Below are 23,705 nucleotides of genomic sequence, written 5' to 3'. Positions count from 1 at the left end.
CACTTTGATTAGTTCTACTCCATTTGCACATTGGAGTTCATTGTCCAATTCCAGCTTTAGCCCAGGCAGTCCCATGTTGTTTGTGCTCTTGGGCTGAGATTTGGATCATTTGTCCTTGGTGCCCAGCTGGAGCAGGAATTGTTTTGTCTCCCTGCTCTGTGAACAGAGCTCACCATCCCCTCTTATGAAGCTCAGAACTCCACAGCAAAGCAGCACAGAAGCTGAAAAATAGAAAAGCAAAAACTTATGGCATCAATCTCATCAGCAAACCCCACTTCTTGCAGAAGATGTGGTGGCACCAGCTGGAGCTGACCATGATGTTCCCCTCGCTGTCCTGAAGGAGAGAAGGGAGATAGGGGAAGATCTTTTATGGCATTTTCAAGGATTCTCCAGCGTGCTGGAGGCTTCCTGCAGATGAAATTTGGTCTCTGCTCCCCCTGCCCCTGGGGATGGGAGGCGGATCCAGCTGGGTGTGAAAATGGCAAGCAATTAAAGGCACTAACAATTAAGTCCTCAAGTGTCTGCTGATGAGGAGGTTGTTAGGGCACCTCTTCTCCTGAAGGTTGGTTTTACAAGGCCTGTTTTATTCCCTGCCAGCGGCTCTCTGGAATTGCACTCTGCCCATTATTCTTTTACTGCCGTTGTGTTTTCCTTGTACACACTTTAAGTGTTGCTGTAAAATGGATGGAGAAGGCTGTGGGAGGATCCGTGTCTGCAGATAGGTACAGCTGCTGTTTTTGGAACTGGTCACCAGCACAAACTCAGAGAAGCTCAGCACAAACCCCACAAGCAGGAGGTCAGCTGGAGATTGTTTCTTGTGACACCACCAGACCTTTAGGAGCCACCATAAAGCTCCTCCATTTGTTGATAAGCAGAATCCTTGGCTGAAAAGCAGCTCTTTTCCCACTAAAATAAAACAACATTCTTAACAGATTTTTTTTTTTTTTTTGGCAAGTTTATATCCTCACAGAGAGCCTGAAAAAAATATGTTTGACATGTTTTCCTGCACGGCTGCTTTGCAGGCTGGGGGGATGCTGAGGTCACCCCACAAGCATCTGTTCTCAAAGCAAAGGCAGCTTCTCTGCCCCCCTCCCCAGCAGCAGCTCTGCTGAATGAACTCACATTTGTGAGGGAGTTGGGGTTGTTCAGCCTGGAGAAGAGGAGGCTCAGAGGAGGCCTTATTGCTCTCTACAGCTCCTGAAGGGAGGTTGCAGACAGGTGGGGTCAGGCTCTTCCACTGGGCAGCACTGACAGAACAAGAGGACACAGCCTCAGCTATATCAGGGAAGGTTTAGGTTGGATATTGGGAAAAAAATTTTCACTGAAAGAATAATAAAATACTGGAATTGTCTTCCTAGGGAGGTGGTGTAATCACCATCTCTGGATGTGTTTTAAAAAAGACTGGACATGGCACTTGGAGCATTTGGTCTAGTTGAGGTGTTAGGGCATAGGTTGGACTTGATGATCTTAGAGGTCTCTTCCAACCTCATTTATCTGGGATTCTGTGATGAGCTCAGCTCTGCTGGCTGGGCTCAGGTGGGGCTTGCTGGGCTTTGGGGTCACCTGTGTCACTGGTGCTTCCCTCAGGCTCCTCCTGTGTCACTGCCCGCCCTGTGGGACCTTTCCAGCACCTCTGACTGTCTGCCCAAAATGCAGCCGATGCTCCAAGGGTGCTCCAAGGATGGAGAAGGGCTCCAGGCTGAGCTGGTGTAAAACAGGGGACCTGGGTGGTTCCCAGCACTGGGGAATGGGGGCACTGCCATGGGCTGTGCCTGGAGAGGGGCACTGGGGTGCTCTGGGGCAGCCCAGGTCACTCTGCAGCTCCCTGGGGAAGGGATGGGAGGCCATCAGGATGGGCTCTTTGGTTTATGCTGCACAGTTGGGCCCCTCTTGGCTGGGATGTGCTGGTGCTGGAATCAGGCAGAAAGGTTCATTTTGGTAATTATTTATTTTTGTTGGCACACGTTTCATAGGATGGCAGCTGCTCAGGTACAGCAGAAAAACTCAGAGTGCTGAAAGGTCTCCTTGTGCTGCTTTTCTGCCAGTTAAAAAGGGGGATTTCAGGATTTGTGTTTTTACCAGGTGTTTTCCAGTGTTGTTGGATGGGATGCATCCCAGGGCTTTACTGGGACAGTCATTCCCTAGTGTTGGTTGTGCTGTTACCCCACAAGGTGTGGGTCTTTTTTTTTTCCCTTTCTTTTCAAGAAAGACATTTCTGAATTCCCCTTTTGATTTTCTCCATCTGTTCTCATGCGTGTGGAGCTGAAGTGAGGAGAAAATCATCTCTCTTGAGCGAGGCACTGCTACACGAGGGGTTTTTAAAAATGCGATAATGTGTTGAAACATAAAATTCTACGAGCTGTTATTTTCTTGTCTTCTCCTCTCCAGCAATGCTCAGTTCAGACTGGAGCTGGGGATAAAGCAGGGCCTGAAGCTCACCCTTGGGTGCTGACACTGCGCCGAGTGCTCTCCTGCAAAATCATCTTCATCATCATCTTTGTGTTAGCTGGTGATGCAACTCGCTCTTGCCCTGCTGAATTTCCATCAGGATTAATCTTGCAAGAATTCTTGCAAGTTCCAGACCACAAATAAAAGCAAACTGTAATTTTTCAGAGGACGTGTCGAAAATTTGGCGCCCCGTGAGGTGCTTCTTTCCAGAGATGAGTAATGTAACAGAAAAGTGTGATTTTAATTAAATTCAGCAGCTTTTGGTATGCTCTGATGGGTCTTGTTCAGCACGGGGAGAATTGATTTTATTCTACTTTATATAAATGGATTTTTGGGGGGATTAATAGGGTGGTTTTACCTCGCAGCACTTGACCAAGATCATTGTCTGATGCTGTTTCACAGATGGGAGGCAAATCTTGGAGGTTCTGCCTGGGTAGGGCAGCAGGGGCAGCTCCAGGTCACCCTTGGCTGGTGCCTGGTCAGCTCACAGCCACCTCTTGGTAATTAATGCTGCTTTAATCTGCCTAATTCCAGGAAACCAATCAGGGAAGCATTTTCAGTAGTGCTTAAAAGTCTTGGAAAAAGACATTATTTCCTTTGAGCAGCTCCAGGAGTGCTCAGGGTGGCGGGCTCAGGGTTCCAGAACTGACAGGCACAGGGTGATCCCCAGTGACTCATCCTCCTGGAGAAAAAGAGGAAAAAAGAAAAGGGGAAGGTTGGAGCTACTAAAATGATGTGCTGGGAACAACCAAAGTCTGAAGTTTTGGGATTGAAGCAGCAATACACAGAATCACAGAATAATGAGGTTGGAAGAGACCTCTGAGATCGTCAAGTCCAACCCATGCCCTAACACCACAACTAAACTATAGCACGAAGTGCCAAGTCCAGTCTTTTTATTAAACATATCCAGAGATGGTGATTCCACCACCTCCATAGGAAGACAATTCCAGTATTTTATTATTCTTTCAGTGAAAAATTTTCTCCTAATATCCAACCTAAACCTTCCCTGGCATAGCTTGAGACGACGTTAAACCTCAGCATTGGGACAGAAGGACTTTCCTGGAAGCATGGGAGCTGTTGGAATGAGAACCTCACTCCCAAACTCCCATGGAAACACAGCCTGAAGCTGAAAATGTTGGTGAAATCAGTGTCCTGTGGGATTTCTGTGCCCTGCCATGATGCTTCTTTCAAAGCAGGGATGTCGGGGGTCTGTACACCCCACCAGAGGAGCTGGAAGTCCTGCAGGGTGTAATTTCAGACTCTAGGCCCCGCACCATGGAAATATTTTTCTTCCAGGGGGATTCAGCACAGCCCCATCTATCCCAGCAGAGCTGCAGGAGCTCCTTTGCACCAGCTTGAGGCCCTGGTCCTTCCCATTAGGGAAGAAATCCCTCACAGAAGGGACAGCAGATGGGAGCAGCTCAGGTTTCCCGGGTGCCAACACTCCACCTGCTCTTTAAAACTCAAGTGTTATCCCTGGACTTAGGAAAACGGGGAGATTATCCTGCTGGTGCTGGGAGGGTGGAACCCCCCTCCAGAAAGGGATAAATCACCTCCTTTCCACTCCTCAGGGTGTTTGCACAAGTCAGGAAAACTTCCTCTCAGATCTGTCTGACAAACCATCTCCACTGAGAGCAGCCTCAAGTGGGAGCAGCTCCTTGGGATGGAGTGCCCTGAGTGGGACATTTCCTCCCTGTCTGCTTCTTACCAAGCTTGCCGTTCCCAGGGCTGCTGTTTGACCCCCAGAAATCAGAGTGGAGTGTGGAAAAATGGTAAATAAACCATGCTGGGTCCTCCCTGCTCTGTCCCACATGGATTTGAGGCCAAGGTGCTGCTGTACAAAATCAGACCGAAGCTGCCTCTTCCCTGACCCTCTGCTCTCTGCAGAGGTGAAGAGCTGACTTCAGTTGCTAGGACAAGGCAGCCCAGATGCTGAAATATGCTCATAAATAAATGAAACCCCCTGTTTATTGCTGTTAGAATTGCAGCCTACCTGGCTCTTCCCGTTAAATAATTCAGAGGAAAGAGCAGCCAGGCAGTGCTGAGAGGTTCCCTGTGCAGGGCTGGATGGTGAGGATGTGGTGTGGGAGGGATCATGGGGCAACCTGAGAGCAAGGGAGGGTTTTTCTTTCATGAGGTGCCTCGTGAAATATTAATTGATTGTCCCCGTGGGTGATGTGCTGTGCCTGTGTCCTGTCTGCAGGGAGCTCTGTGAGATCCACAGAGTGACCAAAATGTTTTCTAAAATCAAGGGGGTGCTTTGCATCAACACGTGCTGCAAGTCCTGCCCTCCAGAGGAGCAGCTCACTCCAAACTCCTGAACAAATTGCTTGGTCTTTTCTTCCCTTTTCAGCTCTAAACAAACACATCAGATCGATCCCACTTCTCTCCTTTGATGTCTGGAAGTGATGCTGTGCAGTGCTCTGGGGTTTGTCTGTGCAGGAGTCTACTTTGGGAGCTTTTTTATCTCTTAAGAGCCTGTTCCAGCACTGTTTGATGCCACTGGGGGTTTTTCCTTTTCATCTGAGCAGGGTGGGGCTCACAGCAGCCCTGGCACAGGCTGGGAGGATGAACGGCTCAGCAGGTGGTTTTGCATGGTGGTGGAGTAAAAAAAGCTGGTGCTTAGCTCAAGATATGAAATAGGAGACGTTTTCAAATGAATTTTCATAAACTGGGATCTCTGCAGACCTGCTGGGTTTCAGTGGGCTCAAAGTACTCATTACTTCTGGGCACTCCCAGCTCTACTGTGCTCCTACGTGAGAAGTTGCAATGTGCCTGGAGCCCTTTGACAACTTCCCAGGGAATCCAGAGCTTTTAGATCTTTGGACTGACAACATTTTCACTCATTTTACCAAAAAAAGACGACACAGAGATTGGTCCCAAAGCAGGTGTTTGCTGTTGGAGAGCTCATGAGTGGGGAAGGTACAGCACCTTCACCCACCTGGTTGGAGATGCTGCTCCCTGCATGGCTGGGGCCAAGGGCAGGATGTGTGGGAAGGTTCTCAGTGAAAACCCTGTGCTGGTGAGAAATACTGCCTTAAAAGATTTCCTAGTTGGCTTTTCTTTGTGTTGCCTTGATGGGGATCTGGTGGGGTGGGAGTGAGAGCAGAGATTTCCTCCCTCAATCTGTCCCTACCACATCAAATCTGTTTTGTCAGCCAGCTCAGGTGTGCTCAATGACAAGAAAAAAAAAAGAACCTAAATGGATGTATAAGGGAGCTTAAGTCAAAAGTAGGGAGATATTTCAAATAGTGGCTGTTGGTAGAGATAAATTAAATTGTGTTGTTGCATTTAGAGCTCCTGGGAAAGAGCGAGGAATGAACAAAGGAAAAACCCAAGGCTTTGTCCAAAAAGCTGCCCTTCAGCTCCACATTTTGGATGGTCCATTTAGTAATCCTCACCCTGGTGTGACTTCTCCCTCTAATTGCATTCTGTAGTCCTTATTTAGCCATTAGCTGCCACTTCAGGGACACAGGTTATTAATTCCTCCCCTGCCCTGACTTTCACTCTGGGCCTTCACTGGCAGTCAAGGTGAAGCTGGGAGGGCCAGGGGAGCTGCATCCCCATGAAACTCTTGATTAGAAAATATTTTTCTCCCTTTTCTGCCTCCTTGTCTTACATGGGGGGGTTGTATCACAGGAGCCAATTACACCTCAAGCCCAGATTTATGGCTGGGGATGTGTCTGTGTGATTTTAATATTCTTTATGGCTCTTTTACTCTGTTGTGGCAAGTGCTGGGGAAGGAAATACTCAGAGAATAAGAGCAGAAGATGCACATAAAAGAGAGGAGGTCGTGCCTTGTGGTGGATTGTTTTTTATTGTTGTTGTAACAAGAGATATTTAAGCAGAATTAACCTCTGAGTTCTGCCTTCTTGCCAGAGCTTTGCATCCCTTCCCTTCCTCCCTCCCTCCCATGTTGCCACTTTGCACATGGACGTGGTTGGACTCACCTTGGGTGCTGCTTATTGCAGGGCAGCTGTGATGGCTGGAATTGTCCTGCTCCATGGCTGGAATTGTCCTGCTCCATGGCTGGGTCAGCACAGCTCTTTCCCCTCCTGGACTTGCCACCTGCTCAGGGTTTTAATTGAACTCGCTGCAGTCTCAGCATTATTTCAAACTGCTTGGTCTGGAGCTGCTCACCTAAGGCAGGCTGAGGTGGAGCAGGGGAGAGAAAGCAAATTAATGCCAGTGAAAGGATCCAAAAATAGCAAATTCGGGGGCTAACCAGGCCATGTATTAAATCTTTCAGGAGAGGCAATCTGTCATGGGCAGGGAGGGAAGAGTTGGAAATTGCTCTTGAGGGCAGTTAGAGGTTCACACGTGGCCACAGCATCAGGGTCCCATCCCTGTGGTTCACAGCCTGGGGAGCCCCACCTGCCTTCTCCAGGATGCCCAGGAGGGATGGGCAGAGCTGCCCTGCTGCCACCCCTCCGTGTCCCTGCGCTGTCCCTGTGCAAGGCTGGCTGTGCCCATGGGGATGCTCCAGCCTCAGCAGAGCCACAGCCCAGCCCGGCCCTGTGCCAGCAATAATATGTGGGGTTTAATTAAAACAGTATTTTTCATCTCCCTCCTACATTATTTGGTTATTGCTTCAGAATGAGCCAAGGAATTCTTGTATTCCCCTCACTCCCTCCCTTGCTCCTTTAATTTGCTTTGTCCCCTCCTCTCTTTCTGCCCTTTTGGTGTCCTCTCCCTCATCTCCAGGGGTTTAACTTTCTTCAGCTGTCACCAAGTTGTTAAGATCAGGAAGCCTGGGGTTCATAAGGACTCATTCCTGCCACTGGGATTGCTGGGAGGTGCCAGGGGGAAGCAGCACAGAGTGCCCAGCCCTGCCTGCCCGAGCAGGGAAGGAGCTCACAGCTAGAAGGTTGGAGGAGAAGGTGTTTCTCCATCCCAGCAAATCCAACACCAGGCTGGAATTGAGGTTCCTGAGTTGTTTGTGCAGCACCAGCTCAGCAGGAAGGGCTCAGCCACAGGGGCTGTGTGATGCCAGCTGCTCATTTTGGTGCCCAGGTGCTGCCCTGTGTGCTCAGCCATCCTCAGCCATCCTCCCCACCTGCATTCTTGCCCTGCCCTGCCAGCTCTGCCCTCGGGAAGCAGCAGAGCTGGTGTCACTCTGGGACAAAAATGGCTTTGCAGTGAATATTTTGTGCTGCTCAGCAGGATGCTCAGGGCTGGGCTGAGTTCAGGGGCTCTGCTGTGAGGGGTGAGGTGTTGGAACCCTGGCTTGGTTCAAGGGTTCCGTGTGGTGGCAAAGTCTTTCTTTCAACTCTTGCTTCCAAAGAAAACTCAGCAGCCTCTGTTGTTGGGTCTCAAGGCAGTTTATTGCAAGTTATCTAAAAGATTTTCTTCTGGGGCTGCTGTGGTTTGCTCACAGCTCAGGCAGAGGCACACACACACCCTGACATCCTCTCTGACCCCGACTGCTTCTTCTCTCCCGCCCAGGGCTGCTGCTGCCTTTTATATGGTACATTACGTGTGACATGGTTACAGTTTTCCCCAATGCCTATTACCTATATTAAATGGTGCTTTTCTATCTTTTATATGGTACATTACGTGTTACATGGTTACAGTTTTTCCCCAATGCCTATTACCTATATTAAATGGTGATTTTCTACTCTAAACCAATCTGTGAGTGCCAACATCATCAAGAACATGGAGGTAAGGAAGAAGAAAGAGGGAGGACAGGATCAGCCCACATTCCTCCATCTTAAAACCTCTGACCCCCATGTACAAAGTAAAAACCCCCCTGTACAGGTGTTAAAACCCCCTTGTACAATACTAAAAAATTCTTCCCTCTACTTTGTGACTACTTCTACTATAATATCTAAACTTTTGTGACTTCTTGTTCCACCTGCAAAGTTGGTAAATCATTCCATGGCTCAAACCCAAAATCACAGCAGTTTCCAGCTGCCTGCCAGGGTCTCAAATGCTTCTGACCAGGGCCTGGAAGATCCAAAAATGTCTGAGGGACATTCTGAGTTCCAGCATCGAGGTACCAATATAACCCTGTCATTCCTTCCCTTCCCAGGCCCTTCCCTTCGGAGGAGACCACGGAAAATGACGATGACGTGTACCGGAGCTTGGAGGAGCTGGCAGAGTGAGTGGCCTCACCTTCTCCTGGGAGGGAGGGAAAAGTTGCTGTGGGTTTCCAGCAAAGGCAGATAAAGTTTGACAGCAGGGCTGGGAGAGCCAGGACGGCTGCTTTGATCCTTTGGCCAGGAGATTTTTGTGCTCTGACAAAAGTCCATCTTTTTCTGGTATAAAGCCCCGGGAGATATCACTTCTCATCAGGTTGAGTTGATGAGTGGCTTGATGGGGGGTGAAAGGGGCCAAGCCCAGGGGATCCCCAACTCCTCCTAAATCCCAAAACCCTGGGACATAATTCATCCTCTGAGGTGATCCAAGCCAGCTCTGGGAGTGAGGTACTCACTTCCCCCCCTCCATGGCATTTTTTGGGTACTGGCACATGGAGCTGCATCCCCCATATGTGATTTTGGGCCACACTAGCTGGCCCTGGGGGCAATCAGAGAAGAGTTTGGGTTGAAGAGAACATGAAGACCATTTCATTCCACCCCTTTGCAATGGGCAGGGACACTTCACACTATCCCACGTAGCTCCAAGCCCCATCCAAGCTGGCTTTGGCCACTCCCAGGGCTGTGGCAGCCACGTCCTGCCATGACACCCGTCCTGTTGTCCTTGGTGGCATGTGGGGTGATGCTGCTGCTGTCTCTGTCTGTGTTTATCTGGTTTTTCTGCCTGTGGTGGTGATGTAACAGGCTTTTAAAATCAACCTTGAACTACAGCACACACAGTGAAGTGCAGGCACTATTGGAATTCAATGGCAGCATTCCCATCGAGCCAGGGTTCTGCTTATGAAGTGCAGTCTGCTGCATATGGAGGGATGGACTGCATGGGTGGATATGTGGCTTTATGCAGTTAAATATTATTGTTCCACAGCATAAATAATAAGACTCCTTAATCCAATGAGTTCCTTATGGCTTCAGTTATTACAAAAGTAAATCATAAAATTACCAGCAGAGGGAATGGAGTACCCTGGAATTCCCTGCTTGCTGTTGGCTCCCAGCAGCTGCAGTTTTAATATAATTTTAACTAAGAAAGGGATCCTTTCAAGAATAGCAGTTTTTGTGCCCGCTTTCCAAAGGTTCTCAAAAATCCCTTTAATATTGGGGTTTAAAATTCCTGTTTCTCACACACAGATGTGCTTTTAATTGGAGAGAGATCTGTGTGGGGACTCTCACACTAGTGCTGGTGGGGATGGCAGTGCTGGCCTAGGAAGGGTGGGTTTGGGCTGCTGCACTTGGTTATTTGATGCTGGGAATAATTGTCCCCAGCTTTAAGTCTGTTGGGGACAAGGGGTCCAGGTGGAAGCTTCCAAAATTGTCCCTTGGTCAGAGGAGCTGTGATGCCCAGCAGATAACTGGGAGGTTTATTTCAACTGTTCTGTCCCAGATCTCCAACTTCTAACTTTCCTTATCTACCCATTCTCTGCAAAATCCTCTTTTTTACATCTTATTTAGGACTCTTGGGGGGAAAGGCATGTTGAAATCACCAAGTATTGCACAAATTCCTTCATCCAGGCCTGCCCTCCCAGCGCACGGAAACACGGCCTACAAAACTGTGTCAGAATTCCCCCAAAGATGGAAAAAACCCAAAAAACTCCTTGGAGAACCCCTCAGCAGCATCCTGCTGCTCCTGCTGCCTGAAGCAGAGTGCATTTTCTGCCCTGGAGAGGGGAACTCTGACTGGAAATGTGCCAGTGGTGTGCCCAGGCCCCACAGCCTGTGGCAACGATGAGAAGTCTCTTTTTGCAGAGAAATCTCTTTCTGCAGAGAAATCTCTTTTTTCAGAGAAATCTCTTTCTGCAGAGATTTCTCTTTCTGCAGAGAAATCTTTTTGCAGAGAAATCTCTTTTTTCAGAGAAATGCTACCAATTCACCCTGAGAGAGAGGAATTCCCCAAAGGGGAGAGAAAACTTTGCATAAAAGCTCAGGCTAAACACTCAGTTGGTTCTAACAAGGCATTTTGGGGGCTGGTAAATGAGGTTTTTTTGGAGAATGTCAGAATGCTTTGTTTCAGCTGTAAGTTTGGTGGAGGAGTTTGGTGTCCCTCGGTTGAGATTTTGAATTCCTGTGCTGCAGAGCCTTTAAAATATGAATATATTTGAGATTTGTTGTCCCCATGATGCTTTAAAGAGTGAGAACTTTTATCCTGAGAATTCTCCCAGCACGGAGGAGCTGTGAGACAAAAACCAGGGCTGGAGAGGGGGTTCAGGAACAAGCTGTGTGTGCAGTCCTGGGGCAGCCACAGAGTTTTCTTGTGTTTAAAGGATGCTTAAACCTTGGTGACCCCATTGTGCTTTCACCTTTGGGGTGTTGCAGGGATTAATCCCAGCCAGATCAAGGCACATAATTGCCTGGATTCAGCTATTTAGTTAAAAAAAAAAAACAAAAACAAAACCCAACCAAACAATTGGTGATGGAAAGGGGAAGGGAAGCTAAAAGGCTATCAGGGGAGCTGTGAAGTTCTCAAATTCCCTGTTTGCAGCCCTCTGGCCCCTCGGTTTGCTGTGCCCTGGGCCAGATGGCAGCTTGCAGCCAGCCTGGGCAGATGGCAAGGGCTGCTCGCATTGCAAGTGCTGCCTGACGGATGCTGTGAGGAGCTGTAAAGGGACAATTGGCCTCTGCTGCCTGATTTATTCCAGCCCGCCCCATGCCAGACCCTGGAGCAGCCATTTGGGGGGAGTTTGGCCATGAAATGAGCTGGGTTTTGCAGCAGCAGCAGCAGTGTGGGTTCAGCCTCTGGAGCCCCACATCAGGGATTATCAGTGACCCTTGTCCCGAGGATGCTCCTGCAGATCCCCAGGGAGGGGAGCTGCTGCTTCCCACATGGCTGTGGCTGCTGGGAGCTGATCTCAGGAGGCAATTATCCACCTTACTGCCCTGCCAACTGCTTTTCCATCCCCCTTTATGGCTCTTTCAGCTGCTCCAAGCCATGCTGCTACCTCACAGCTATACTTAACATTTCACCTAAATTTTCTCCGCTGCCACTGAGCTCTCTCCAGTTATTTTGTCTCATTAAATTTATGGCAGTGATTAATCCTGCTCCTCTTTACAGCCCCAGAAACTTCTTTATGATGAACCTTCTTTATGATGAACCTTCTCCACTTCATGGCACTGTCCTTCTTCAGTGGCACAGTTAGGTAGATTACACAGGGCACATTTTGGGTTATTTCTTGGCTGCTTGAAGAATTCAGAGTCAGGCAGAATTTCTGTGAATGGTTTGACGTGAAACATTTGATTTGCATAACTTCTACCTTTGTTTTCTCTTCTGATGATAATTTGTTTTGAGGAGGAGTTGTAGTGTTGCATAAAGGACTAAATAAGTGTTTTGGGCAAAGCACATTCCCACCAAACCCTGCTCCTGGAGAACTTTGTCCCACAGATGGATGTCCCCCTGCTCTTGTTTGAAGCTGCAGCTCATTGGGAATTTATCCCCAACACATTTATTTGAATAATTGTGCATTCCCAAACTTTCCATCCTGGAGGAGGGGGGAAGGACATCTGCTAGGCCACAGTTTCTCAAGTCATGCCTCTTCTGGGCTCAGCTTCTTGCTGAAGTTTCTCCTGCTTCTCTCACTGCTGTCACCAGCATTGCCCCCCTCACATCTTCCAAAATAGTGCTGTGATCAGCAGAATTTCTTAAATGCAATGAAAAAAGTAAGGAGTGCAGGAGCCAAAGTGAGATGATGAGTGAGCTGCCACTTTTCTCATTATTTTTATGTTGGACAAACCAGGCACAACAACCCCTCAAATAAATGGCTGTGTGGTGCAGGGCACTTGAGCCAGAGTGTCTGTAAATGTGTCTGTCCCTTCTGTATCACTTGTATTGATTTTTATTGATTTTTACATGTTCTGCTTGTGCCATTTCTGGGATCATATTGGTCACTTTTCTCAGGATCACTTGGAATGAGGAATGTAAGACCCAAGCAGAATAGATGGGAAAAGGTTTTTGCTATTTCCAGATGAGTCTCTCCATCCAAGTCCAAGCTGAGTAATTAAAACCTTGCAATATCTTAAGTCCTCCAGCTGTACATCTTGTACTCCCTCACCCTGAAACCTAAACCTGCTGCAAATTTTGGGTTCTGCTTGTCCTCTGTGAGAGAATGAGGGGGTTGGCTGGAGGAACCCCTGAATGAGGGGGTTGGTTGGAGGAACTGTGTATTTATAGCTGTGAGGGCAGGGTGAGGATGAGAAAATGGGAATTACTGGGATGGACTGGAGCCTCACAGCTGCTGGGCCCTGCAAATCTCCCAGCCTGGAACTGTGGTGGCTCTGAGGTCTTCTGGCTCTTAACCCTGGTCATAGGGCTGGAAATTTGGGGTTGTCTCTTGGTTGTCTTATTTTAGCTCCTTCTGTCCCCTCCTGCTCTTTATTTTTTTGCTGTTCCTGGTGGTTCTGGCTCTTTCCTCAGCATGGTTTGGATGGAGTTTTGGTGTGGTGGGTTTGTCATGAGGGTTTGTCCTTGAATTCTTGAGGCTGGTACAAACTCCTCAACTTCCCACAGCAGCTTTTATGGGTGGAGAGGCTCTTCAGTGGCCCTGAAATCCCTCAGTGCTTCCCCAGTGTCACTGCAGAGATGAGTGCAGGGTTCCTTCAGCGTGCTGGACCTGCTGCAAGTTCAATTATCAGGGTTTGTCTGTACCCACGGTCCCTTCCAGCCCCAACCATCCTGTGATTCTGTGGATTTGTCCTTCCCTTTCCCTCACTCCAAGGCAGCATCCTGGCACCAGTCCCTCTGTTCTGGGAGCTGCTCCTTGGCACGGCTGCTGCCTGGCCGGGTGGGTGTTAGTGCACAGCAGACTCTGCCAGTGCTCAGCCAAAAGCATTGTTTCTGCCTCAAATTGCCTTAGATATGAAAAGCTTTATTCATTATCAGCTTTTCTGGCTCAGCAAGATGCTGCCAGCCCAAAGCTGGTTGTATCCATCCTAATAGCAGTAATTGCAAATGCTGGCGTTGACTCTGAAGGGTGGCTAAAATCCCTTTCCTAACCCAGAGCTGTCAGTGAATCTCCTAATCCAGGCAGTAGATCATAGGCTCTGATACCCACGGGTAACTTGCAGACTCTGCTGCTTTTATTGAAGGAGTAAATTGCTTTTCTTTGTGAGGAATGAGGTGATCTGGCTTTCCTTGCTCAAGTTGTTCCGTCTGCCCGTGACACGCTTGGGATGCTGAATTTATTGCCTGAATTCAGTGTGTCCTGAGGTTTCCACTGGCTAAAATCATCCCAATCCCTTTTTTAAGGACAGGGAGGGTGTGTATTTTCAACTCTGACCAGCACAGTGTGGGGACAGGTGAGGTTCAATACGTGCAAAGCAGAGATGTCAACATCCATCCAGCCCTGCAGGAGCTGGGCTGCTCCAGGAGAGGCTGATCCTCGTGGTTTACTGCTCTCCATAAAAACTGCCAGCCTCTGGTGTTTCTCAGAGATGCATTGAGAATGTGTTTTAATAAACAACAGACTGCTGGACCATGGTGATATTGTAATACTGCCACATCCATCAGCTTTGAGGAACTCTGCTGCATCTCCCCAGAGCTCTGGAGTTGAGGTGTCTTTCTAGGTGTCCTCAGGATGTGGGAATAGTTCCTATTTTTTCCCCAAAACCAGAAATTGGAGTAGAGAAGGGCTTGTTGTGCTGTGGAGCACCAGGAAGGGCTGGAGCAGCGAGGCTCAGCCCCTTCATTAGAGGAATGGAGCTGTGAGATGCTGTCGGGATGTGGCCCCACGTGGTGGGTGCAGCGTTTGTGTCCAAGGGCTGTTGGCACTTATGTGGGCAAATCTGCTGGATTGTCCCTTGGGAGGTGTTTCTTTCCTGGTGGGAAAGGCCTTGGGGCATCCACCCTTCTCCAGTCTCAGCCTGTGATTGAACAAAACCCAGCTGGCACTTGGGGACGTGGCTTAGGGGTGGTGCTGCTGGGTTCAGGCTGAACCAGATGTTCTTGGAGGGTTCTCCCAACCCTGATTCTGTGAAAGCCCCTTCAGCATCACGTGCTGTCACCTGGGTGTCTCCCAGGGTGTGCCCACCATGCTCCAGAGCTCATGGCTTCTTGGAGAGGGAGAGGAGGAGAGTTTGTCCAGGCTGGGAGCAGCAGCAGCAGGCTGGGGACAGGCAGAGCCGGGCTCTGAGGTTTGGATGTGGCAGCTGCTTGTGTGGGAGAGGAGTTCCAGGTGGTGCTCAGGAGTTCCAGGTGGTGCTCAGGAGTTCCAGGTGATGCTCAGTGAACACCTCAGGATGCCATCCTCTCCTCTGCACGTGTCCCAGAGCAGTTCCCAAGCTCTCCAGGGATGGGGATGTTCATCCTTCACTCCAGCCAGGCTCTGCTCCAGCAGCAGCATCGCTCCAGCCTTCTCCTGGTTGTGTTCATGCCTTAGGAGGAAATGAGGCCTCAGGGTTTAGCTTTTCTATTTTTCAGATTCTGTGCTGCTTTGCTGTGGAGTTCTGAGCTTCATGTTAGGGGATGGTGAGCTCTGTTCACAGAGCAGGGAAACAAAACAATTCCTGCTCCAGCTGGGCACCAAGGACAAATGATCCAAATCTCAGGCCCAAGAGCACAAACAATGTGGAATGAAGAGAGAAAAACAAGCAGGATGGGACTGCCTGGGCTAAAGCTGGAATTGGATAATTAAATCCAAGGTGCAAATGGAGCAGAACTGATCCCAGTGAGATCCCCTGTGAGCGATCATGCACTTGGGACCATTTTGGTTCACCTTGGGTGATGAACCCAAAATGAGCCCAGCCCTGACTGAGCTCTTGTGCTGCCCAAGGTGTATCCAGTGAGGCCCTTTAATAAATCCCTGCTTTATTCTTTCACTCCACCTAACCTCTGTTCTAGCTCAGCCTTCCCAAGGCATAGGTTCCACACCCAGCTGGACTCCTGCCCGTGACATTAACCCCACCACACATTCCCAAAAACCCTCCAGCCAGGGAAATGATGTATGGAGAGACAGCCAGCAACCCGAGAGGTGTGGGCAGGGAGATTCATCAGGAGCTGGGAGTGACTGGCTGTGGATGAGGAGCAGAGCTGAGAATATAAATATTGGTGCAGATAATAACGGCGACGCCTGGGAGGGGGAAGATGGATCACCAGCTATTAGTGGGCATTATTGCAGCAGCTGCAATGCATCACCCGGGAAAAATGGGATGGATACATCATGCCAGTGTATTTATTTAAAATCCCCAAACTTTTATTGAATAAATCTGTTTGTATAAATAGAAAGGGCTATATTTAAGCAGGGGAGTAAAGCCTGGTTTTGCAGGCAGATGTGCTCTGCTGCTCCCTGATATATGATGGAGAGATGTTGAGTGTCACACTCGGAGCACAGCTTTACACCTGAATTTATCTGTGTGTAATTAATACCCCTGTTGAAAGACTCAGCTCGTAAAATATGCGAACGCTGTTTGATATTCCAGTATTTCACACTGTCCTGATCCTGTGGGATTGACTTCAGTGGGAGCTGTTAGCAGCCAGCACCTGTAGATCTAAGCACTGGAATTATTATTGTTAATTGGTATTTAATATGGGCCGAATTTTCAAAAGTCCTCCAAGGCTGAGGAGCCCCTGGGAGGGGTGTGGAGGCTCAGATGAGAATTAATTACTGAACACCATCACCTTTAGCACAAACTGGGCTCTACAGCTCTGGGATGCCTTTGAAGCCTGGGAGTGTAGGGCCAGCTCCAAAGTGATGGGGCTGGTGCTCAGAATATGGCATTTTGCTGTTTAATTTCTCCCTGCTGTAAATGCTGTTATTGGCCTCTGCCCACCGAGCTGAGTGGCTGATGAGCTCGCCTTAGGGTGGTGAGGAGAGCCTGCTACTCCTCTGGGAAATGCTGGATTGAAAACCACCCAGCTGCCCCTCAGGGCAGGGATTGGGCTTTGTGGGAGTTGGTGCATCACTCAGATAACTGCATGCAGAGCATTTAAACCTGGATGGAATGGCCAGGGCTGGGTCCAGGCACTGCTGTGGGTCCTGCACAGCCCAGGCTTGCTTCATCAGCACTGGGATGCTTCTCCCACTGTTCACACAACTGGATGTGTGTTCAATATCTGCTCCTGCTTGGAGTGGATCTGGGCTCCTCCAGCAGTTTGCACCCCTAGCTGGGGTAAGGGCTTGTTTTTGTGGCACAAAGGGAACCTTTCACTGAGGAAAAGCAAAATCAGATCAAAGCAGACGCAGAGCCTTAAGCAGACCAAATCCAACCCTTAGAGTGAATTCTCTGGCCATGCTACAAAGTCACTGATGCAAGAGCTGCTCCTGGTCCTGCAGAGGAGCCGAAGGGGAGGTTGTGGCCACCCGTGGAGCTGGAGCTGGTGGCTCTGGTGGCTCAGATGGCCCCGCTGGGCGCTTGGCTGCCAGATCCATCTCAGCTGGGCCCATTAGTGCCGAGCAAAAGCTCTGCAGGGGCAGAGCTGGCGGCCCGTGCTGGTGTGGGCATCATGGGCACCCTGGCACAGGGCACAGAGCAATTGTTGGCTGTGATCCCTGCTCGTGCCGAGCGGCGTTCCGCCTTTTCCAGCCTCCAGCCGGCGGAAAGAAATGTGCAGCAGGCACTGATCCGGGACAGACAGAGAGCGTGGGCTGGATTTTCACAGGATTTTCTTAGTGGGATTCTCCTCCCTCCTGGGTGCCTGATGAGGTGACAGTGAACATCCCCTGGTTGTTATCCCTGACTCCTTCTCCTTCTCCTTGCAGCGAACACGACCTGGGGGAGGACATCTACGACTGCGTCCCCTGCGAGGATGAGGGCGATGATATCTACGAGGATATCATCAGAGTGGAGGTCCAGCAGCCCATGGTAACAACTCTGCTGTGTTTTCACAGCTACACCTCGCTGGGAGGGGGTTCCAGGAAGGAAATAACTCCGTGCCACTGGCAGGTGATGCTGCAGGGAAGGGAGATTGCTCTGAGTGGCTCCTCAAAACTGAGCAGCAGCTGGGATGGCACCAGCCCACAGGGGTTCTCCCAGGAGTTTCCCAGCCCAGCCTGCCATCTGCAGGAGTCTGGGGAAGAGGAAGGGAAAGGGAGACCTAATAAGCCCTAAACAATAAGCTAAAAATAGGATTTTGCTGCTGAGGCTGTGTCACTCCAGCCTTTCTGGGGAGGCTCCTCCTGCTCTGTCAGCCAGAGGTGCCACTGGTATTTTTAGTTCAGGGTGACAGATCTGTGTGTCAGGGATCCAGCAGCTGTTCTGTGCCTGCTGCTCCTACCTGCATGGCTCAGAGCAGGAGGATGTTTACAGCAGAGCTTTCTGGGGCAGCAGGGACCAGTGTGGCATTAGGGACAAGTGGCTGTCCCCGTTTGTCACCTCTAACAAGCTTTTGCTGATGGAGAAACCTGAGTGTGAGGCATGGACTTGTGATACCTCCAAGGGCTCTGGAGCAAATGTCACACTCCACGGATGAGCCAAAAAGGCGTTGGTGGCCCTTGCACCTCCCCAGGGTGCCCACAGTCACCTCCCTACCTGTGTCCCCAGCAGGGCTGGAAGGGACCTTCTCCAGAGTGTGACCTTCCAAATTATCTCCCCCCCTCCAATATCTGCCTCCCCCAGGCTTTGTTCAGCCACTAATTACTCTCCCCTCATTCACACAATACACACCTCCCTAGAATTAAGCAGGATCAATGGACAAGTGATCAATTCAATCCCTGGAGCAGGACGTGGCTGAGCCAGACACCAGAGCTGGAGCTTGGGAATGTGCATCCGTGGATGTGCTCTGGTTCCTCAAAGATAATAAACTAACAATAAACCCCTCATTCCATCCCTTCACACCTTGGCTGCAGCTGCAGGAGCTCCTTGCACACCAAAACTCCCTCTGGATCAGGAGCTGGGCCCAAAATATTCCCACTGATCCTGCCAAAGGGTTTGGATCTGAAGGCAGCACAGCTCGTTGGCCTCCACCAGTTGCAAAATCCACTTGGCCCAAGAACTGCCCCAGGGAAAGGTTTAGGTAGGAATTTCTTGCATAAATGGGAAAAATGGGGGAAAGCTCCAGCAGCCAGGTAATAAGAATTAAAGTCAGTGGAATTGGCAACATTTCACTGTCCCCTCCACATTATTTTATGTTTTCTGCTGAGCAGTGTTGGAATTGAGATCTGTGACTCCCTTTCCCTTCCCTGAGGAAAAAGAGTCTATTTTTAATATATCTGCCCCAAAATTGAACTTTTTGGGTAACATTTGTTGCAACAGCAAGTGTGTGATGCTAATGGCTTCTTGTATTTCTGCATGCTTCAGATTAGATACATGCAGGTAAGATGAATTGATTGAAATCTGGGGTTTTGTCCAGCTGTGAGTTCTGAGGGGGTGGACAGAGGGGCTCTGTTCCTGTGCATGATCCATGAAACCCCATCACTGAACTCCCTCCCAAATTCAGATTCATCCCCACCAAGTGCAGCAGCTCCCAACACGAGGTTCCAGCTTTACAGAGCAGAAATGACTCTGGGAGTTGGGGCTTTGGGAAAAGCCCACTTTATCAGATTTGACCTAAAATCAGCAGAATTGGCAACCCTGGCCAGGGATTCGCATAAGTCTGATGTATCATTTGTGACCCACTTAGTATCTGTTGTGAGTTTCATCTTAAGCAATAAAAATAAAATTTGAAAAGGGAAAAAATCAGCCTTTATCTCTTATTATTTTTCTTTAGCTGATAGTCTTTGGTGATGTGGCTGTAATAAATGCAAAAAATGCAGTGTTTTCCATGTTGAAACATATTTAATAACATGGCCAAGGTTCCTCCATATATTTTTTGGATAAAAATAGTTCCCTTTAGCACAAACCAGTAGTGGTTCTCTCTGACTTTCCCAACTTGTTCTTGGTTGCTGTAACTGGAGCCCCACCAGGTTGCTGGACCACCCTTAGGACCATCTGACCATGCTTTGTTTTTCCTTTCCCTAGAAAATGGGAATGACAGAAGATGACAAAAGGAATTGCTGTTTGCTAGAAATCCAAGAAACTGAGGCCAAATACTACAAAACACTTGAAGATATAGAAAAGGTGAGAACTGAGCCCTGTTTTCCACAGCAGCCCAGGATCCCACGTGAATTGTGCTGGGTTGGTTCTTGCTGCCAGAGCTGGAAGATGTGAGGGGCAGGATGGGGAAAAACAGGAGAGGAGGGGGATGATCCACAGAACTCTGACAAGCACCAGTGCAGAGCCAAAACCAGCATCTTTTTTTGTGAGCCAGGCTGAAAAGCCTCCTGCTGTGTCCCCCCTCTCCTGGGGTGAGAATCTCCCACTCCTGGCTCAGCCAGGATGGGTTTGCTGATAAGAGCCCTGTTTGCAGATATCTCTTATCACTCTGATTGCCATGGAATAATTCCTTTATTCTGAGTGCTGACTTGCCATTGAAGCTAATTGGATTAAAAGGAACGTTCTGCTGCCTAAATTTGCAGGGTTTTAATTGGTTTTGATGAATTATTGTGGCTCCTTTCTTTTAAAAACAAATAAAAGGGAAGACCTCAGCTAGGCAGCGGAGTCGGAGTCCTGGATGGAGCCTGGAGGAGGTTCCTGCTCCCAGGAAAGCAGCAGGAAGGAAGAACAATGATGAAAAATCAAGCTGCCATTTCTAATCACCCTGATGCTTTTGTTTCCTCCCCCTTTGCCATTCTTTCCCTCTGTCTGCTGAAGAAGCTGTGAGCAAAACTGGAAAAATGGAAAAAATGTTTCCCATTTTCCAGGAAAATGTCCCAATAGATTTGTCATTTATGTTTCCAAGGAATCCTTGTTCCTTGGAAACAGCCACAGCCCTCTGGTTCAGGAGGAGGGAAGAGTTAAATTATTGCTTTCATATCAATTAAAGCTTGCAAAGGCTTTGCAGGTCCTGGTGGTGTTAGGGTGGAAGTTCCCCCTTTGGGTGTGTTGTATTTGGGTTTTTTTGCAGTCTCAAGTCACGCAGATGTTCCTATTAATATGTATTTGTTCAGAAAGGCATTGCCCATGTAATCACATCATCGCTGCCTTCTCAAGGGCAGAATTCCAGGGAGATAAAAGAGCTGGGGAGATGCTTCAGTGCAGCCAAGGACTGCAGGAGCTGAGTGCATTTCACCCCCCTGCTGCAGCTTTAGCAGGGGAGGGGGCTGTGGGCACCCATGGGTGGGGGTCTGGCACCTTCCCACCCCTGGAAGTGCTGTGGGAGCTCAGGAATGAGGCACTCCTGGGAATTCCTGCCTGCCACTGCCATCCCTGTCATCCTCTGCCTTTGCAAGTGCTTGAGCTCATTAAAACCTGCCCAGGTAGCTCAGCTGGTGAAGCAGAAATTAAAAATCCCTTGCACAGCCTCGTTCCCTCCTCTGCAGTACCTCAATCCCTTTTTCCATTTCCCTCTTGCAGAACTATATGAACCCCCTGAGGCTGGTACTGACTCCCCAAGACATGGAAGCTATTTTTATCAATTTGGAGGTAACGTCGTGGGCATTGTACCTTAAATCTTTGTTCTCTTCACAGCAGCTCAGCCCTCTCCCTGCTTAGGAGGAGGTTTCCTGATTTCCTGATAGATTTGTGCATTCACTTGGAGATCTCCAGCCTTTCGTGTGCTGTGGAGCTTAAACTGGTTTAGGAGACATTCTTTAACACTCAGTTTTAGAGGTGGGGAATATATGAACTCTAGGAAAGAAAACAATTCTACCTGGTGGGTGTTTGAGGGTTGGGGCTCTGCATTTTTAGCTGATTTGGGCAGAGGGTGATGAAGGGTTTTATTTCTCCTCTGGTTTGCACAGGGTCTAGGTCAAAACCTGGCATCTCCTCCACCCCTTCCACCCCATCCTCCCTCCCCACCCTGGGGCATTTCTCACTGCTGGAATTACACCCCTGTCCTCCAGCCTAAGCAGGGCTTTGTCTAACTAGAACAACTTTCTTTACAAACACCTGAAAGAGGGAAAACCCTGCCTGGTGAAGGAGTGAATGTGCATTTCTGTTTGCCCACCTGCTTTGGATGTGTTGAAAGTGTTGACTGTTGCTTGGTTTCAGGACCTAATTAAAGTGCACTTCAGTTTCCTGAGAGCCATTGATGTCTCGATGATGTCTGGAGGAAGCAGCCTGGCTAAAGTGTTCCTGGAGTTCAAAGAGAGGTAAAGGAATTCTGGGCTTCAGGCAGCCCCAGTTTTAACAGATTTGGGTTATTTCTGGAGATTTAAACAGAGTTCTTGTTACTCCCTGCCTTCTCACTCTGTACTACTTGAAAGGAGGTTGGAGCTTTTTCTCAAGTTGCAACAGGACAAGAGGAAATGGCCTGAGGTTCCACCAGGGGAGGTTTTGAATAGATATTAGTGAAAATTCCTTCACTGGGAGGGTTGTCAAGCACTGGAACAGGCTGCCCAGGGAAGTGGTGGGGTCACAATCCCTGGAAGTGTCCAAAAATTGTGGTGCTTAAGGCCATGGTTTAGTGGCAGTGCTGGGTTAATGGTTGGACTCAGAGGTCTTTTTCCACCTTGATAATTCTCTGATTCCAGAGACGCCTTTCACTGCAGCCCAGCTTTGCATCCTCCACAGCAAAATGCTCTGAGGCAGCTGAAACATCACTGGGTGCTGACATTAAGCAGCCAAATCCAGCCACAGCTGTCTGGTCACCAGGGCAGAGGTTGGGACGTGTCCCCTGGGAGCCACCAGGCTCCCTTGGATCCCTGTTCCTGCAAGCCCCTGGCTGCTGCTGGATTTTTCTTGAGCTCAGCATCATATCCAACGTGTTTGTGGGGACACATCTGAGGGGATGGAGATGAGCTGGAATGGAGTAAAACCTCAGTGGCTTTCAGGGGTTTTGTGTGGCCTCTGCAAGCAGCAGAGGGCTGTGATGTGGTGGGGTGACTCCTGTGCAGGGGAGACTCAGCCCTGCTTTGATCAAAGGGGTTCCTCGCTCTCCAAGAATCCCATATTTGGCACAGAGCTCATCCTGCACCTCCTGCACGAAGAATAAATGCAAAAGTTTCTTTCACAAACAGAATCAATCCTGAGTTTTGGCAGCTGCAAGCTGGAGCACCCCAGCACACAAGAGATAAGGTTGATAAAAGCCTTTAATATCCTTAATACTAATCAAAGGGTGATTCATTGTGGAATGGTGCCAGGCTGTTATTTCACTGTGATTAAACCAGTGTCTAGACACAGAAATGCCATTCAGAAGTCAATAACTCCAGAAATACCATCTGCATTAATAACACACCGTGAGGTCACATCTTCCAGCATTCATGGGGCCTCTGGTTATAAAGAGCATTTTTTTTCAGGGTTAAATTACAAAAATATTCCAAAGAAGAATGCAAATAATTTCAAAATACTCATAAAACTCACTTAGGTGATTCTGACCTCCTCATTCCTGGCTCAGCCCCGTGCATGCCAGTGCCATCCCTGGGGCAGAGCTGTGGACACAGGGAGCAGGGAGGGGACACAGGAGGAGGTGTGGAGGTGACAGTGCTGCCCTGGGAGGTGCTGTGGCTGTGCAGGAACACGAGGCTGGGTTTTGAGCCATTAAATCAATATTTTCCCTGTTAATGTGCTGGTGGGAACTGGCAGAATACTTGGAGCTGGTGAGTTCCATACTCCTAAGGGAGCTTTCAAAGAGCTTCCTGAAGGACCTAAAAGCCTTGGAGAGATGTGAGGGAAGGAGCCAAAGCTGCTGTGAGGTGGTGATGGTGGATCTGAAGCTCTCTTCAGTCCGTGGGCATTTTGGGGACATAAGTGCTGTGGGAATCTGCTGCTTGAGGGGGGTTTTGCCTTGGAGAAGTCCCTAAAATCAGATTGTTGGGGATGAAGAGTTTGGAACAACCTGATGTAAATAGGCAGAGTCCTTTCCTACGTCAGGAAAATCAGGAATTCCACATTTTACAGCAAGGGAATTTCAGTGCAGGAGGAGGAGGAGGTGAATTCACTGGGGAGACAGTGGTGGCCCACCAAGAAGGCAAGATGGACCTCCAGAGTCCTCACTTGGTCCCTGAATATGGGACTTTCCTCCATCAAATCCATCCATGACAAGTAACTCCTGCTTCCCTCCACATCCTTGGAGGCATTCTGGCAAAATGATGCATTGCTCCTTGGCTTTGCAGGGGCCTTTTTTAAGGAAATAGTTTGTAAATCTCTTCCTCTGGAAGCCAGAGGTTTGAATTTATGCTCCTGAAGCCTTTTTGAAGCTCTCCCCTTGCTGGCAAGGTGGATATTATTGTGCCTGTGCAGAATTTGTCAGGGGGGAAAAGGTAGAAG

The 23,705-nt window shown here is 49.0% G+C and overlaps 1 protein-coding gene across 4 annotated transcripts in view; it reads left to right on the top strand.

Annotated features, from left to right (window-relative positions):
- VAV2 (vav guanine nucleotide exchange factor 2) overlaps window positions 1-23,705 on the top strand; it is a 122,316-nt gene that overhangs the window by 79,060 nt on the left and 19,551 nt on the right. For 2 of the 4 annotated variants that reach the window (XM_021543575.4, XM_077787908.2), the window contains exons 4-9: window positions 8,480-8,548; window positions 17,222-17,324; window positions 18,759-18,773; window positions 19,419-19,517; window positions 20,853-20,921; window positions 21,489-21,589. In XM_021543575.4, coding sequence (XP_021399250.1) covers window positions 8,480-8,548; window positions 17,222-17,324; window positions 18,759-18,773; window positions 19,419-19,517; window positions 20,853-20,921; window positions 21,489-21,589 — 456 coding nt within the window. The remainder of the gene's footprint in view (window positions 1-8,479; window positions 8,549-17,221; window positions 17,325-18,758; window positions 18,774-19,418; window positions 19,518-20,852; window positions 20,922-21,488; window positions 21,590-23,705) is intronic. The other 2 variants (XM_021543574.4, XM_085594199.1) reach the window with 1 other exon arrangement.

The sequence above is a fragment of the Lonchura striata genome, chromosome 17 (genome assembly GCF_050655825.1).
Source record: "Lonchura striata isolate lonStrDom1 chromosome 17, ASM5065582v1, whole genome shotgun sequence".
NCBI classification, from domain to species: domain Eukaryota; kingdom Metazoa; phylum Chordata; class Aves; order Passeriformes; family Estrildidae; genus Lonchura; species Lonchura striata.
This window is presented reverse-complemented; position numbering and strand designations above follow the sequence as displayed.